At 31.0% G+C, this 13,110-nt stretch overlaps 1 protein-coding gene across 3 annotated transcripts in view; it reads right to left on the bottom strand.

Annotated features, from left to right (window-relative positions):
- hlk (hulk) overlaps positions 1–13,110 on the bottom strand; it is a 120,102-nt gene that overhangs the window by 94,195 nt on the left and 12,797 nt on the right. For 2 of the 3 annotated variants that reach the window (XM_085826550.1, XM_085826551.1), the window contains exons 3-6: positions 12,485–12,625; positions 1,874–2,056; positions 351–494; positions 22–204 (exon numbers count right to left, since the gene is read on the bottom strand). In XM_085826550.1, coding sequence (XP_085682676.1) covers positions 22–204; positions 351–494; positions 1,874–2,056; positions 12,485–12,625 — 651 coding nt within the window. Of the gene's footprint in view, positions 1–21; positions 205–350; positions 495–1,873; positions 2,057–11,556; positions 11,681–12,484; positions 12,626–13,110 lie in introns of those variants that run through there. The other variant, XM_085826552.1, reaches the window with a different exon arrangement.

Below are 13,110 nucleotides of genomic sequence, written 5' to 3'. Positions count from 1 at the left end.
AAACTTATTACTTTTACTTACCTTGATAAAAATTAGGCATTTTATTTTCAAAGTAAACTAATGCAGGTAAAGTTTCAAGACCATATTCAGCAGCAACTTTATCATCATCTATTTTAACAAAAGGTATTCCATGACGATCACAATCATCATCAATACTTTCTAATTCTTCTAAAATCCTTTGAGACCTTCTGCTTTCAATGTCATCTGAAAAAGATAATCTTGATAAAATGAACAAATATTTATGCTATTTTCATTAAATACACTACTACACAGAAATTTTTTCACTCGATAAAATTTCATGCATTCTATGATTTAAAAAAAGTGTGATGACAAGTGAAACTGGTCCTTACAAAAAAGCACAGCTAGAAATGGAGAATCCTCAATCATTTGAGCTAAGCCATTTGCTGATATATCTTCAATAGCTTCATTTTCCTCTCCCAAATCTTGAAATTCAAACAGCCAGTTGAGAACTTCATCTTCATTAAAAAGATCACCTATATCAAACACACAAAAATGCATTAAAATTATGTAACAGTTAATGAAATAATACAAATATAAGGCACTTACATGTAAAATATAAAAAAAAAAGCAGAAGTAACTAAAAATTTACATTTAACAATGCATACTTAATGGGGGGAAAAAAAAAACATAAAAATTTTGAATTAAACCATAAAAACATAACTGCAAAATTGTATTAAAAATTTTGATGGCATACAACCAAATGAATGCTTTTGTTAAAAAAAATGTATACAGTCAAAAGTCGTTAATCTGGACTCGTCGGGACTTCGGCGATTCCGGATTATCGATTTTACCGAATTATAGATCATCAGTTTAAATCTGGTAAAATGGCATGCAAAAATTATAAAATTAAAAATATGAAACCGTAATTTACGAAATAAAGAACAATTATGATCTAAAGGGTATCAAAATTTACAAAGAAAAAGCTTAATATTTATTTGTTTACTTTATTAAACATTTCTTTCAATGTAAGTTGTTTAAGTTGCTTCGTTTTTTATGTTATAATACATTCTCTTTAATTCTATAAACAGACATAATTTCTTGTTCAGTTACAAAGTTCCTCTGTTCAAGTCCTATAATTGCTGGGTCGAGAATACCGACTAATTTGTCAATCGAAATTTTTTCGTTTTCAATAACCTCTGTTACTTTCTTCGCTATCGGAAGCGAATTATAATGACGAGGCATTTGATTTAAATCATATCAAAGACGAGATGAAATACTACATTGAGTAAGCAATTATAAGCCAAATAAAATAAAAACATCTGCCGTTAAGATAAGGATAGTGCTGACAGATCAACTTCCAATTCAATGCACGCGGCCGCGGAGTTAAAGATAAACAAAGTTTAGATAAACAAACGTTAAAGTTTAGATAAACAAAGGATATGCCTTTATCCATTTTTTGCAGCAATTCCACTTTTTGTTTAATGGACTCCGAAAGATACTTTCGCTTTGTATATCCTTTACATATTAGTAAATATATACCGGAAATTCTATTTGACATAATCGAAAGTTCAAGCTTACTTTTATAAAATTGCTCTAACAGTCTGCCAAAAATAATAATCCGGATCCAATTCGAAGATTAAGGAACAACGCAATCTGCAACATTAACTGAAATAGATAATTAGATAATTTTAGCTTAGCTTATCCCGTTCGTTATACATTAAACACACATTCGTAAACGTATTTTGCGCACGCGCACACGCAAATTCGCAGCGGTAAAGGTCTTACGCGCATGCGTCAACGTGATGCATGCGCAGAAAGTTTGTAGCTTTGAGGTCCGGATTATAGATCATTCCGGATTATGGGTGTCCGAATTAACGACTTTTGACTGTATTAATGCAGCTAAATTACTTACCATCATATAAAAGAGGTATCTTCTTTCTGTAATAAATCAGTGCTGGAACAGAATCCAAACCATATTCAACTGCTAAACTCTCATCTGCAATTTTTACAAAGCCAATGTCTTTTGCATCAGCTTCATCATCAATGTTTTCAAGTTCTTGAAGTACTTGCTCACATTCTTCACAGTCTTCCTTGTCTGGATTAAAATTTTAAAATTTAAAATATTCAAACACTTCCACAAAAAGAAAAAAAAAAATTAAATAACAAAACATGAGTCAAAAAAACATCAGTATTGAAAAATTAGTTAAGAAAAGTAAAAGTACCTCATGCACGATGATTTTATAGCTATGCATTCATTTAATAATACACGCTCGCTGAGTTAATTAAGTGGAATTACTAATAATGAGATGAAAACAAAACAGAAAAAAACAGAAAAAAAAAGGAAGTTAAAATTTCATTACAAAAACCTACTGCAAATTATTTATTTACTATCAGATTGTTAAAACCTTCACATGAAAAAAAAAAAAAAAAAAAACTTGTTCCATAAAGAATTTCTTAAAAATATCATGCAGTTTTAAACATTAAAAAGAGTGAAAGATAAAGAAGTTTAAATTCAATACTTTATAATGATTTTAACTTAATTTTTCTGGAATTTTTTAAAATCATAATAAAAATGAAATTAAAAAATTGATTACTAATACTCATATATTTTTGGCTCGTGTTGATCATACAATAAGCACTGAAATAATACTCAATGGTATGAGTAAAAAATTTTATTGCTTGAAGTGAAAGTTACACTAGGCTTTCTTAGCACACCTATCACAAATTACTTAAGATTAATAATTATTAAAAGAAAGTGTTACGAAATCTGTGTTTACAACTGCTTGAGCTACACAAAAGTATTAAAAATTCAAATTAAAACACAGGTAAGAGCAATTTAATTTTTTACAATTTCCTTCTAACAATATTTTCAGATGCAAACTGGTTACTTATTGAAAAAAAAAGATAAGGCATATTTAGACATTTAAATTTTAAAAAAGTCACCTTTTAGTGAAGCTTATAGCTTTAAGCATGATACATATGTGCATAGAACTTAAAATCACAACATTCAATAGCTTCAAAGAGTTTCTATGTTTCTAATGAAATTGAAAAGCAAGCACTGTTGCTCTATGAACAGACAGTTGTTTCTTCTACCTAGTTCCCTAAACCAAAATCTGCTTTCAACAAGAAGATAAAAGTATTCATATCCAGTTTCAAGTCACAAGTATTTTGAAATCTAGAACTGATGAAAGAATGGATTGATATGTCTTGAGACAATAATGAAGTGATTATATTATAAAGAAAAACTTTTAGTATATTAAAAATATATGATGCATGATCAGAGAAACTGAAACTGACTTCAACTAAAATGCATCAAAAATTACATACACAGCATTGTTTTTCCCTACAAATGATAAAATGCTCAGATTTTGCTGTGTATGTGTCAGCCTAAACACAATTATCAAAATCATGTTTTCTTTATGGATGAAGCATCTGAGAGGGAAGAGCAGCTGCAACATGAATATACATATGATAAGCTATTAGGGTGAAGAAGAACGTGGTGGATTGCTGATCACTATCATCACATTCTTATATCAATAAGAAACAAAATTTGTGTGAAAGAGGGATAATGCATTAAAACAAAGGTACCACTAGTCACTGAGAATTGGGCAACAAAAGAAACTACAAGCTGTATGCTTTAATAGTAAAAGACTTGCACAAATGCTATCAATTGCACTATAATGCATATATACGAGATGAACAAATTTATATCCCCGCAGATAATTTTCAATTATTTAATCATTTTAAACCTAAACATAAGACAAAATGAGTTACACAAAGAGAATGAGCAGGATACATAATGGTTTTACTCATAAAAAACTGTAATTAAAAAAAGAGAGAGAGAGAAATGGAAGCTGCAGACTTTTTTATAGTTAGGACAGAATTCAAAAAGATATCTTGGTTATTAACACCACTACAAGATGTGAGGTGAAGAAAGCGTTGTTTCTCATTCAGTACACTGTTCAGATGGAATTCACACCATCTATGAAAGTCATTTACTTCCAATGTCCGGTACATAATCTTGTCAACATAGGAAAAATGTTTCTTAGTGGATACAGATCTCAAAATGTCCAATGCAAATTCTTGTTGGCATAGTTAAATGCTTATTTGTGGGTTTAAAACTGAACATTTACTTTACAATTTGTCCATGTACCAATGGTAAGATGAACTAATATTTTATATGGATGCAATATATACAGCACAATGCCAGTTGCCTGACCTTCAGTTAACTGACATACTATGACAAGAAACTTCATAAAAGTTAATATAAATATTATTAATACTGTTTTCTGTATTGCACTCAAAATTTATTGCATGGCATCTACAGTGGACTCGAGTCCCATTTCTGAATACCACCCGAGATGCCTTAATGCACATACAACAGCAAGCTCAGATCCTCAGCACTATCCTCTTGGTATTTTGGCATTAACTGAGTGTCATGGTGTATTTGCAATTAAGACAAGTAACCATGGAAAATAAATAAACTTTCTTGTAAATTAACTTAATGAATTTAACACAGTATATATTACTTCCTTTAATATCCATCACAATATATGTTTTTACCATACAATCAGTTCTATGCCCGATATGAGCACTGACTCTTTTGAAAAGTTTTATTTTTTTCTTTGCCGGAGTGGGTCATATTTGGTCATACATGGTTCACATTTGGAGATATTTTTTTGCCAAAATTGCAGGTGCCAAAAATCATTAGGATTGCACTGGATTGAATTTAATCGATTTTTTCAAGGTTTTCTTGATGATGAGATCAATACAGATATTATAGGTCTTGTTAAGACAAATTAGTCATAGAATTAATACCCTCGTCTGTACTAGAAACATTATTTAAGATGCTAAGTGCTTTTTTCCTGTGTGTGTGTATTTTGAAAAAACTTGATAAACTGATCATCAAATTTTACTATGCCGGCCATATGTGACTGTTGGCATTGAAAATTTAAAAAGAAAAAAAAAATTCTCTTAGAAAGTCCAGCAAAGGCCTATCTTTTCAAGCAGATAACTTTCATGCTTTGCAATAATCAATCAACCAACATACATAAATATCAAGGTATAATAATTGTAGTAAATAATATTTTAAAAATCTCTTCAAATTTTGGATTTTATGGCTGAATACCTTACATAAAAAGGCACTGACATTTAGCACTCATAGACAAAATTGAAAGACACAGATAAGTTTGTTACTGTTAAAATGGAGCTTTTTGCATCTTGAGCAATGACTACTAATGTTGCAGGATAAAGAAATTATAATGTTTAAATAGAGAATACATTATTGAGAATACAAAAGAATTCATAAGCAGAAAAGATTTAAATTGAATACCTAGCATTTAAGTTTACTGGAACAAAAACCAATATCAGTAAGATTATTTAGCCTTGAAAGTTTAAAATCTAAAAACTCTGGCAAATGCTGCATTGTTGAGCTTTCCTAATCCTGACTCACCATTAGCTCTCTTAAGAGACGCTTCGAAATATGCAGTTGAATCCATAGGGCAACAATTGGACAAAAGCAGTCAGAAACCCTTAGCCTTCTTTTCTAAAAGTTAACTAGGTTCAAAAAGGATACAGGTCTTAAGACAAGGAACTGTTAGTGATATACCTCTCGAGCAAATATTCAAGCATATCCTAGAAGGAAAACAATTTACATTGACTTAGAAAACTTTGATGCTTGCTTTTAATCAAAAAAAAGCAGAAAGCCTCACCTAAACAGCTTTGTCATTTACAATATACATCACAGTTTTCCAGAGATATTTTTCACACTGATAGAAAAAAATATTGTTGCAGATTCCTTATCCAGGATAGAATCTCTTGCTGAAGCAGATTATGATAAAATTGTAGACTCACAGATTGCTAATAAATATCTTAATGAGCTATGCTCAAAACCACCCTTACATTTAAAGCAATATCCTTTGGACTCTGTTTAACTACTTTCATATGACAGTTAAATAACAAAATTCGTCAATTCATACCTCAAGATTTTCAGAAGCACACATTTCACAAAATTCACACCTTAGCTCAACTTCATCTGAAGTCTACATGTCAGTTAAACAAACAGCTTCCAGATTTATTCGGCTAAACGTTCCAAAGGGTAACACCCAATGGGCAAAATCTTGCATCTATCGTCAAAAGAAACACATTATTTACAGACATATGTGTGCCACCTATAAAGAGGTAGATGACAGATTCAATATTATTCCTGTTGCTATCATAGGCTCATTTACTATTTCTGAAGGGACATCATACTCCATTACCTGCATTGATTGATTCACATATTGAACAGAAGTTATTCCTTTAGCAAATGCGATGCCTGAAACATTAGCTCAAGAATGTTTTCATCACTAGATTTTGTGCTTTGGAATGATGTAACTTGTAATCATTGATCAAGGTAGACAGCTTAGATCCGAACTTTTTAAAAACATTGGTGTTATTTGTGAATTTAAAGTATGCACAAACAGCGTATCACCCACAATGTAACAGGAAAATTAAAAGGATCCACTGGACTTTAAAAGCTTCAATCAGAACACACAATTTTATTAAATGGACTAAAACATTATCAACAGTTTTGTTAGTGCTAAGATTGGCTTTGTGTAGTGATACAAATTACACCACTGCACAAATGGTATACAGTCAAAAGTCGTTAATCCGGACTCATCGGGACTTCGGCGATTCCGGATTATCAACTTTTCCGGATTATAGATCATCAGTTTAAATCCCATAAGATGGCATGCAGAAATTCTAAAATTAAAAATATGAAACCGTAATTTATGAAATAAAGAACAATTATGATCTAAAGGGTATTAAAATTTACAAAAAAAAAAAAAAAAAAGCTTAATATTTATTTGTTTACTTTATTAAACATTTCTTTCAATGTAAGTTGTTTAAGTTGCTTCATTTTATGTGATAATACTTTCTCTTTAATTCTATAAACAGACATAATTTCTTGTTCAGTTACAAAGTTCCGCTGTTCAAGGCCCGTTAATTGCTGTGCCGAGAATACCGACTAACTTGTCAATCGAAATTTTTTCATTTTCACTAACCTCTCTGTCACATTCTTCATGTCTTTATCCATTTTTTGCAGCAATTCCACTTTTTGTTTGTTGGACATCGAAACATACTTTCGTTTTGTAGATCCTTTGGAAGTTCCAGCATCAGAAATTCTATTTGACATAATCAAAAGTTCAAGTTTACTTTTATAAAATTGCTCTTGCAGTCTGCAAAAAATAATAAGCGGGATCCAATTCGAAGATTAGGAACAACGCAATCATTAACATTAACTGAAATAGATAATTAGATAATTTTAGCTTACACCGTCCGTTATACATTAAACGCGCAGGCGAAAACGTATTCTGCACTTGCGTACACGCATATGCGCAGTAGTCAAGGTCTCACGTGCACGCGTAAAACGCCTGTGCGCATGTGCCAACGCGACGCATGCGCATAAAGTTTTTAGCTTTGAGGTCCGGATTATGGGTGTCCGAATTAACGACTTTTGACTGTATAGAAAAATTATCAGGTTGTAGAGACATTAGGTATTTTTTGAAAGCAGGAGAGATGAAAAATGAGCAATGCCCTTGCCAGGACTCGAACCAAAGACCTATCAAATATGCACTGCATGTGCTGACCACTACAGCACGAAGACATACTAAGAAGGCAGAGAAAATACCTTATAAGGTTACCAGGAAAATTTTTTGAGAAACCAAAACGCATCTTGGATATTAAGATGTTTGCCAAAAACTATACACACAAAAGGAACTCTTAAAACCATTAAAAATTTGCTGACATCTGTCTAAAAAAGTTTTTGTCCATAAGGACTTGCATAATTGTAGACAATAATAATAATACTCGCATAATTGATAGAGTTCGAAAACTATTAGAACTTCCTTATGATGAACCTTTTTCAGTTGTGTAAAGACATGACAAATATTTTACTGTGACTATGAAAGGAAAGAATGCCAATATATCTGTAGACAGATTAAAAACAGCATATTTGCTGTTAAGAAGTGAATGCTCCAGATAGTGCACAAACACTGCCTAGCACAAATCTGATTGCACATCAAGAAACTGAAAAACAACAATTAGATTTATCGGATAAACATATTCAGAAAGAAAACTTGATGCTCTGGTAGACATTTCAGGTTTGCAGTGTGTTACAAAGATTAATTACATGCTATTCATTATTGTTATTTCATAATAATATCATATGTATACTATACAGTCAAAAGTCGTTAATTCGGACACCCATAATCCGGAATGATCTATAATCCGGACCTCAAAGCTAAAAACTTTCTGCGCATGCGCCGCGTTGACACATGCGGATAGGCGATTACGCGTGTGCGTAAGACCTTTTACGTCTGCGCAAGTGTAGAATACGTTTTCGCATGCGCGTTTTATGTATAACAAACGGAATAAGCTAAAAGTATCTAATTATCTATTTCAGTTAATGTTGATGATTGTGCAGTTCCTTAATTTTCGAATTTGATCCGGCTTATTATTTTTTGCAGACTGTAAGAGCAATACTATAAAAGTAAACTTGAACTTTCGATTATATCAAATAGAATTTTCGATGCTGGAGCTCCCAAACGATCTACAAAACGAAAGTATGTTTTGATGTCCATCAAACAAAAAGTGGAATTGCTGCAAAAAATGACATGAAGAAGGTGACAGAGAGGTTAGTGAAAACGGAAAAATTTCGATTGACAAGTTAGTCGGTATTCTCGGCACAGCAATTACGGGTCTTGAACAGCGGAACTTCGTAACTGAACAAGAAATTATGTCTGTTTATAGAATTAAAGAGAAATTATTATCACATAAAACGAAGCAACTTAAACAACTTACATTGAAAGAAATGTTTAATAAAGTAAACAAATAAATATTAAGCTTTTTTTTTTGTAAATTTTGATACCCTTTAGATAATAATTGTTCTTTATTTCATAAATTACGGTTTCATATTTTTAATTTTAGAATTTCTGCATGCCATCTTACGAGATTTAAACTGATGATCTATAATCCGGAAAAATCAATAATCCGGAATCGCCGAAGTCCCGACGAGTCCGGATTAACGACTTTTGACTGTATATATTTCCCTTTTACATCTATACTCATTGCATATACACTAAAATTTATCACAGAAATTACACTGTAACTATGTTGTTAATGGGGAAGGAGAGATATAGCAACTCTCTACATATAATATTATCTTTGTTGTTGCAAAGTTTAGTTTCTCTAGAAGGGCAGCAAGCATAGATAACAATAAAATGTTTGCTGCTTGATGTTTGTAATTCTAAACATTTTTCTTTATTATTGTGAATTCAAATATGACAAATCCATTCAGGAACTATCACTTAAATTATTAAATTATCCTATGTATAGACTGTACGTAGGATCAATGACACACCCCTAATTTTATCAATATATTAGATGTTCTAGGACTGAAAATATATGTAAAAGTTTACATAATTTGGTACTGCCCCATTATTGGGACCGGATGCAGAAATGTATGCATGTATGCACATGTGTATGTGTGTGCATATATGCATATATGTACACACACACACATACATTAGTGCCTACATATATATATATGCATACATGGAATACATACATCAATACATATATGGATACACACATACATTTCAGAATCTGGTCCTGATAACAGAACAGTACCCATAATTTTAATATTATCTGAAGCTTAGGGATTGTCTCTTAAGTGCACGCTCAGAGAATATTCTCTACTTCACCTTGTGGAATCAGGCCCTATCAACATCTCCCAAATGCTACCGTACATTCAGGGATTTAACTGAATTCCTGTATTTGAGGTATACAAATGAAACAATCTAATTTATAAATGCTTCTGGTAACTCCAAAAAAGTTTTACCTATCACACAAGCACTGTATCTTGTAGAAACTTTCTTAAATCATGATGAATACAGTATCTGCATTTCCTAATCAGGCTTTTGCTCTTTTGCAAATCTATGTTTAAACAGCTTTCAAATTAAATCACATGTCAGAATCAGTACGCTGCTATGTATACTGCTATATATTCTTAAAAGAATTGTCCATCACAGTTTTTTCTGACACCAGTATATATCTAAATGTGTGTATAAAAGGTTATGCTAGGCATTTCAGCCTCCAATGCAATATCTGCATGTTCTAAATTCTGCTGCTTAGCGCTTCCTCTGAATTCTAAAAATTTTGCTATTCCTGAATTTTGCTCTTTTGTGCTTCTCTAAATTAAAAAAATATGTACCAACCCTAAATTCTCCTGCTCGGGGCAGCCATACTGTTTGCTCCAGTTCTAGAACCGGCCCTGTAAATGTGTCATACCTATACAAATATATATTAACAAATTATTTTGTGATGCATTTCCCACTTAAGCTTTGATGCAATACTTAATTAGTGGTCAAATGATTAAAGATAGAAAATGCTTGCAGTCTGCTTCTGGTTCCGTTCCTGGTAGTTCAAAGGGCTGGCTGCATAGTATTGTCATGGTTTCCTCTATGTGTAACATAAACATGGGCTAGTTTCTCTTAGAAAATTCTCTACAAAGGCAAGCTTGCTGTTAGACAGATAGCCCTAATATACACTACCATAGTTAATCATATCTAGTCCTATGTTTTGAGCAAAATATGTATTAAAGTTTTTTAATATGAAAATATTTAAAATACATAACACAGAGATTAAGAACAAAATGCTAAAACACTTCCGAGTACTTTAAAGTTTTCTTTAAAGCTCAATTATTTATGCAAGTTCAGTTAAAAAAAAAAAAAAAAAAAAAAACCTTAGTTTGCTATACATGTTAAACAAAATTCTACTGACTTCAAGGATGACTAGATACAGGTTAAAAAGAGAAGGGGACAATCTGCAAAAACCTGTATCGAATCACCTTTGAAATCGACAGAGTTCTATGACAAATTAAGGTTGCTTTTTGGCCCAATTTTAAACTTAAGGGCTAGTTGCTTAGGAGCAGGTGCCTTTGTGAAGGACTCTGAAGGGAAAACAGGCTTGCATTTATATGAGATATCAAGATTTATAAATTCAAGTCAGAGCTCAATCAGTGGCTCAGAACCAAATGTAGGATAAAAATTGAATATTCCACTTTCAGGCACTTGGAAACTGATTGCTCTTGATATTTAAAAATGAAGAGCTTAGTGGTATTTAAAAAGCTTTTAAATGCTCATGATATATTTGAAATTAAAATGATGATTTAACATACATTGATGATCTAATTACAAATATAAATAAAACCATGTCACACCATCTGCATAAAACTTTCTGGAATACAGATTTAGATTAATATATACAGAAAATTTTCATTAAAAATATAAATATAAAATATTCTATAACCCTATTAATGCCTAAAAATGACTTGCAGTTTATTGTTCAATATAATTACAAATATACCATTTATACGTTCAAATACTATATAAATATAAAATATCTATAACCCAATTAATGCCTAAAAATGACTCAGAGTTTATTGTTCAATATAATTAAAAATATACCATTTCTACTTTCAAATACTATGTCACAGAAATGTCAATATAAAAAGTGCACAATTCAAGATCATTATTATTGAGTTATACAAACCTTAAAAAATATTTCCTTTTGCTGTCAGTAAAGCTAGAAGTTCAATATACTGATGACACAGCATGCAGAATTCCAACTGGAGGTCATGGTTAACATTTTTGAATCATGCATCACAAACACACAGCCATGCTTCATGCTTAAATGATTGAGAGCAGTCACAGAATTAGATAATGCTTGCAAATCTTTACATAAAAAATGCAAGTAGAAACTTGTACAATTATTATTTAAAATCATAGTATAGTTATTATTATTAAACTTATTATTAAAAATTATTTATATTTAAAAATTCTTTTATAATATAATTATATTGCTAATACATCATTTACATTTTAGTTAAAATATTAAAATGTTTCATTAGATTCATTGAAGAATTTAAATATATTTAAAACGCCTGATACTAGTAACAGGTTTAAATTACATTACGAGCACTTTAAAAGAAACTTGTGTAAAAAAATATGGGAAATATTTTTTTACACAATTGCTCTAAAAAAACGCATTATGAAACTAAGTGGAACTTAAACAAAATATTGGGATTTTTACCAACATTTGTATGCTTATTAACTATTTTAAAGCAAAGTTCTGGAAAGTGAATACTATATAGCTGAAAAAATGCATACCTTCAAAATATGAAGAACTGTTGGAAGCAGAGATTTTTTGAATTAGTGAATTACACAAATATTTTACCTGATTAAAGGATAAAGAATGTTTACATGAAAGTAAAAATAATTGTATTCATATTTAAATCTTATATATAGTACATTGCTGTTTATAAAAGAAATTTTTAAGTTCAACTTTAATATTACTTTTTACTAAATAATATTATTCAAAATGGAAAAGGTCTTTGCAAGAAATTGAAGAAATTGTATAGACTGTTATAACATTATTAGAAATGCTTATTACACATGGAAAAAAATGCTTATCATCTCACAGATCAAAACTGCCAGGAAATCACTATCTTCTATCAGATTTTCAAGAATTTTTGCATTCACTTCTTCTATTTTATCAGGCAGTTCCATTGAATCCAAATCAGTTAACCAAGCAAGTACTTTCTCTTCATCTTTCAAGTCACCTGGAAAATGAAGGGGAAAATGCATTTAAACATTATCAGTGTACCTTTATTGATAAGTTAAAAAGAATAAAATTTCAGCAATTCTATTATAAATATAAGACAAAAGCCAAGTTAAGAAGATAAGCAGTTCTAGGAAAATTAGCATAACAAATAATTATAAAAAGATTTAGGACATACACTCAGAATCATCAAAAACAGCACACCAAAAAGAAAGAAAGGTACAATCACCATTATACATTAAGTATAATGAGATTCGATATGCAAATGATCCAAGTTTGGTGCCAATGCACATGACTACATACGCTGCAATGCCACTGCAATCACCCTATATAAACCAACATGTAGGTGATTTATAAATGTATCGAATACAGTCTGACTCTAGGAGGACTTTGTGAAGTAAGTGAAGTATGCCAGGTAATGTACAAGAAGACATTTCTCCCAAATAAGCAAGTTTAAGATGAGACTGGTCATCAGCATGAAAACTG

The sequence above is a fragment of the Stegodyphus dumicola genome, chromosome 11, assembly GCF_044657685.1.
Source record: "Stegodyphus dumicola isolate Sdum_Otavi_A_Nest chromosome 11, ASM4465768v1".
Lineage (NCBI taxonomy): Eukaryota > Metazoa > Arthropoda > Arachnida > Araneae > Eresidae > Stegodyphus > Stegodyphus dumicola.
Note: the sequence above shows the minus strand (reverse complement) of the source record. Positions and strands in the feature narration are given on the sequence as shown.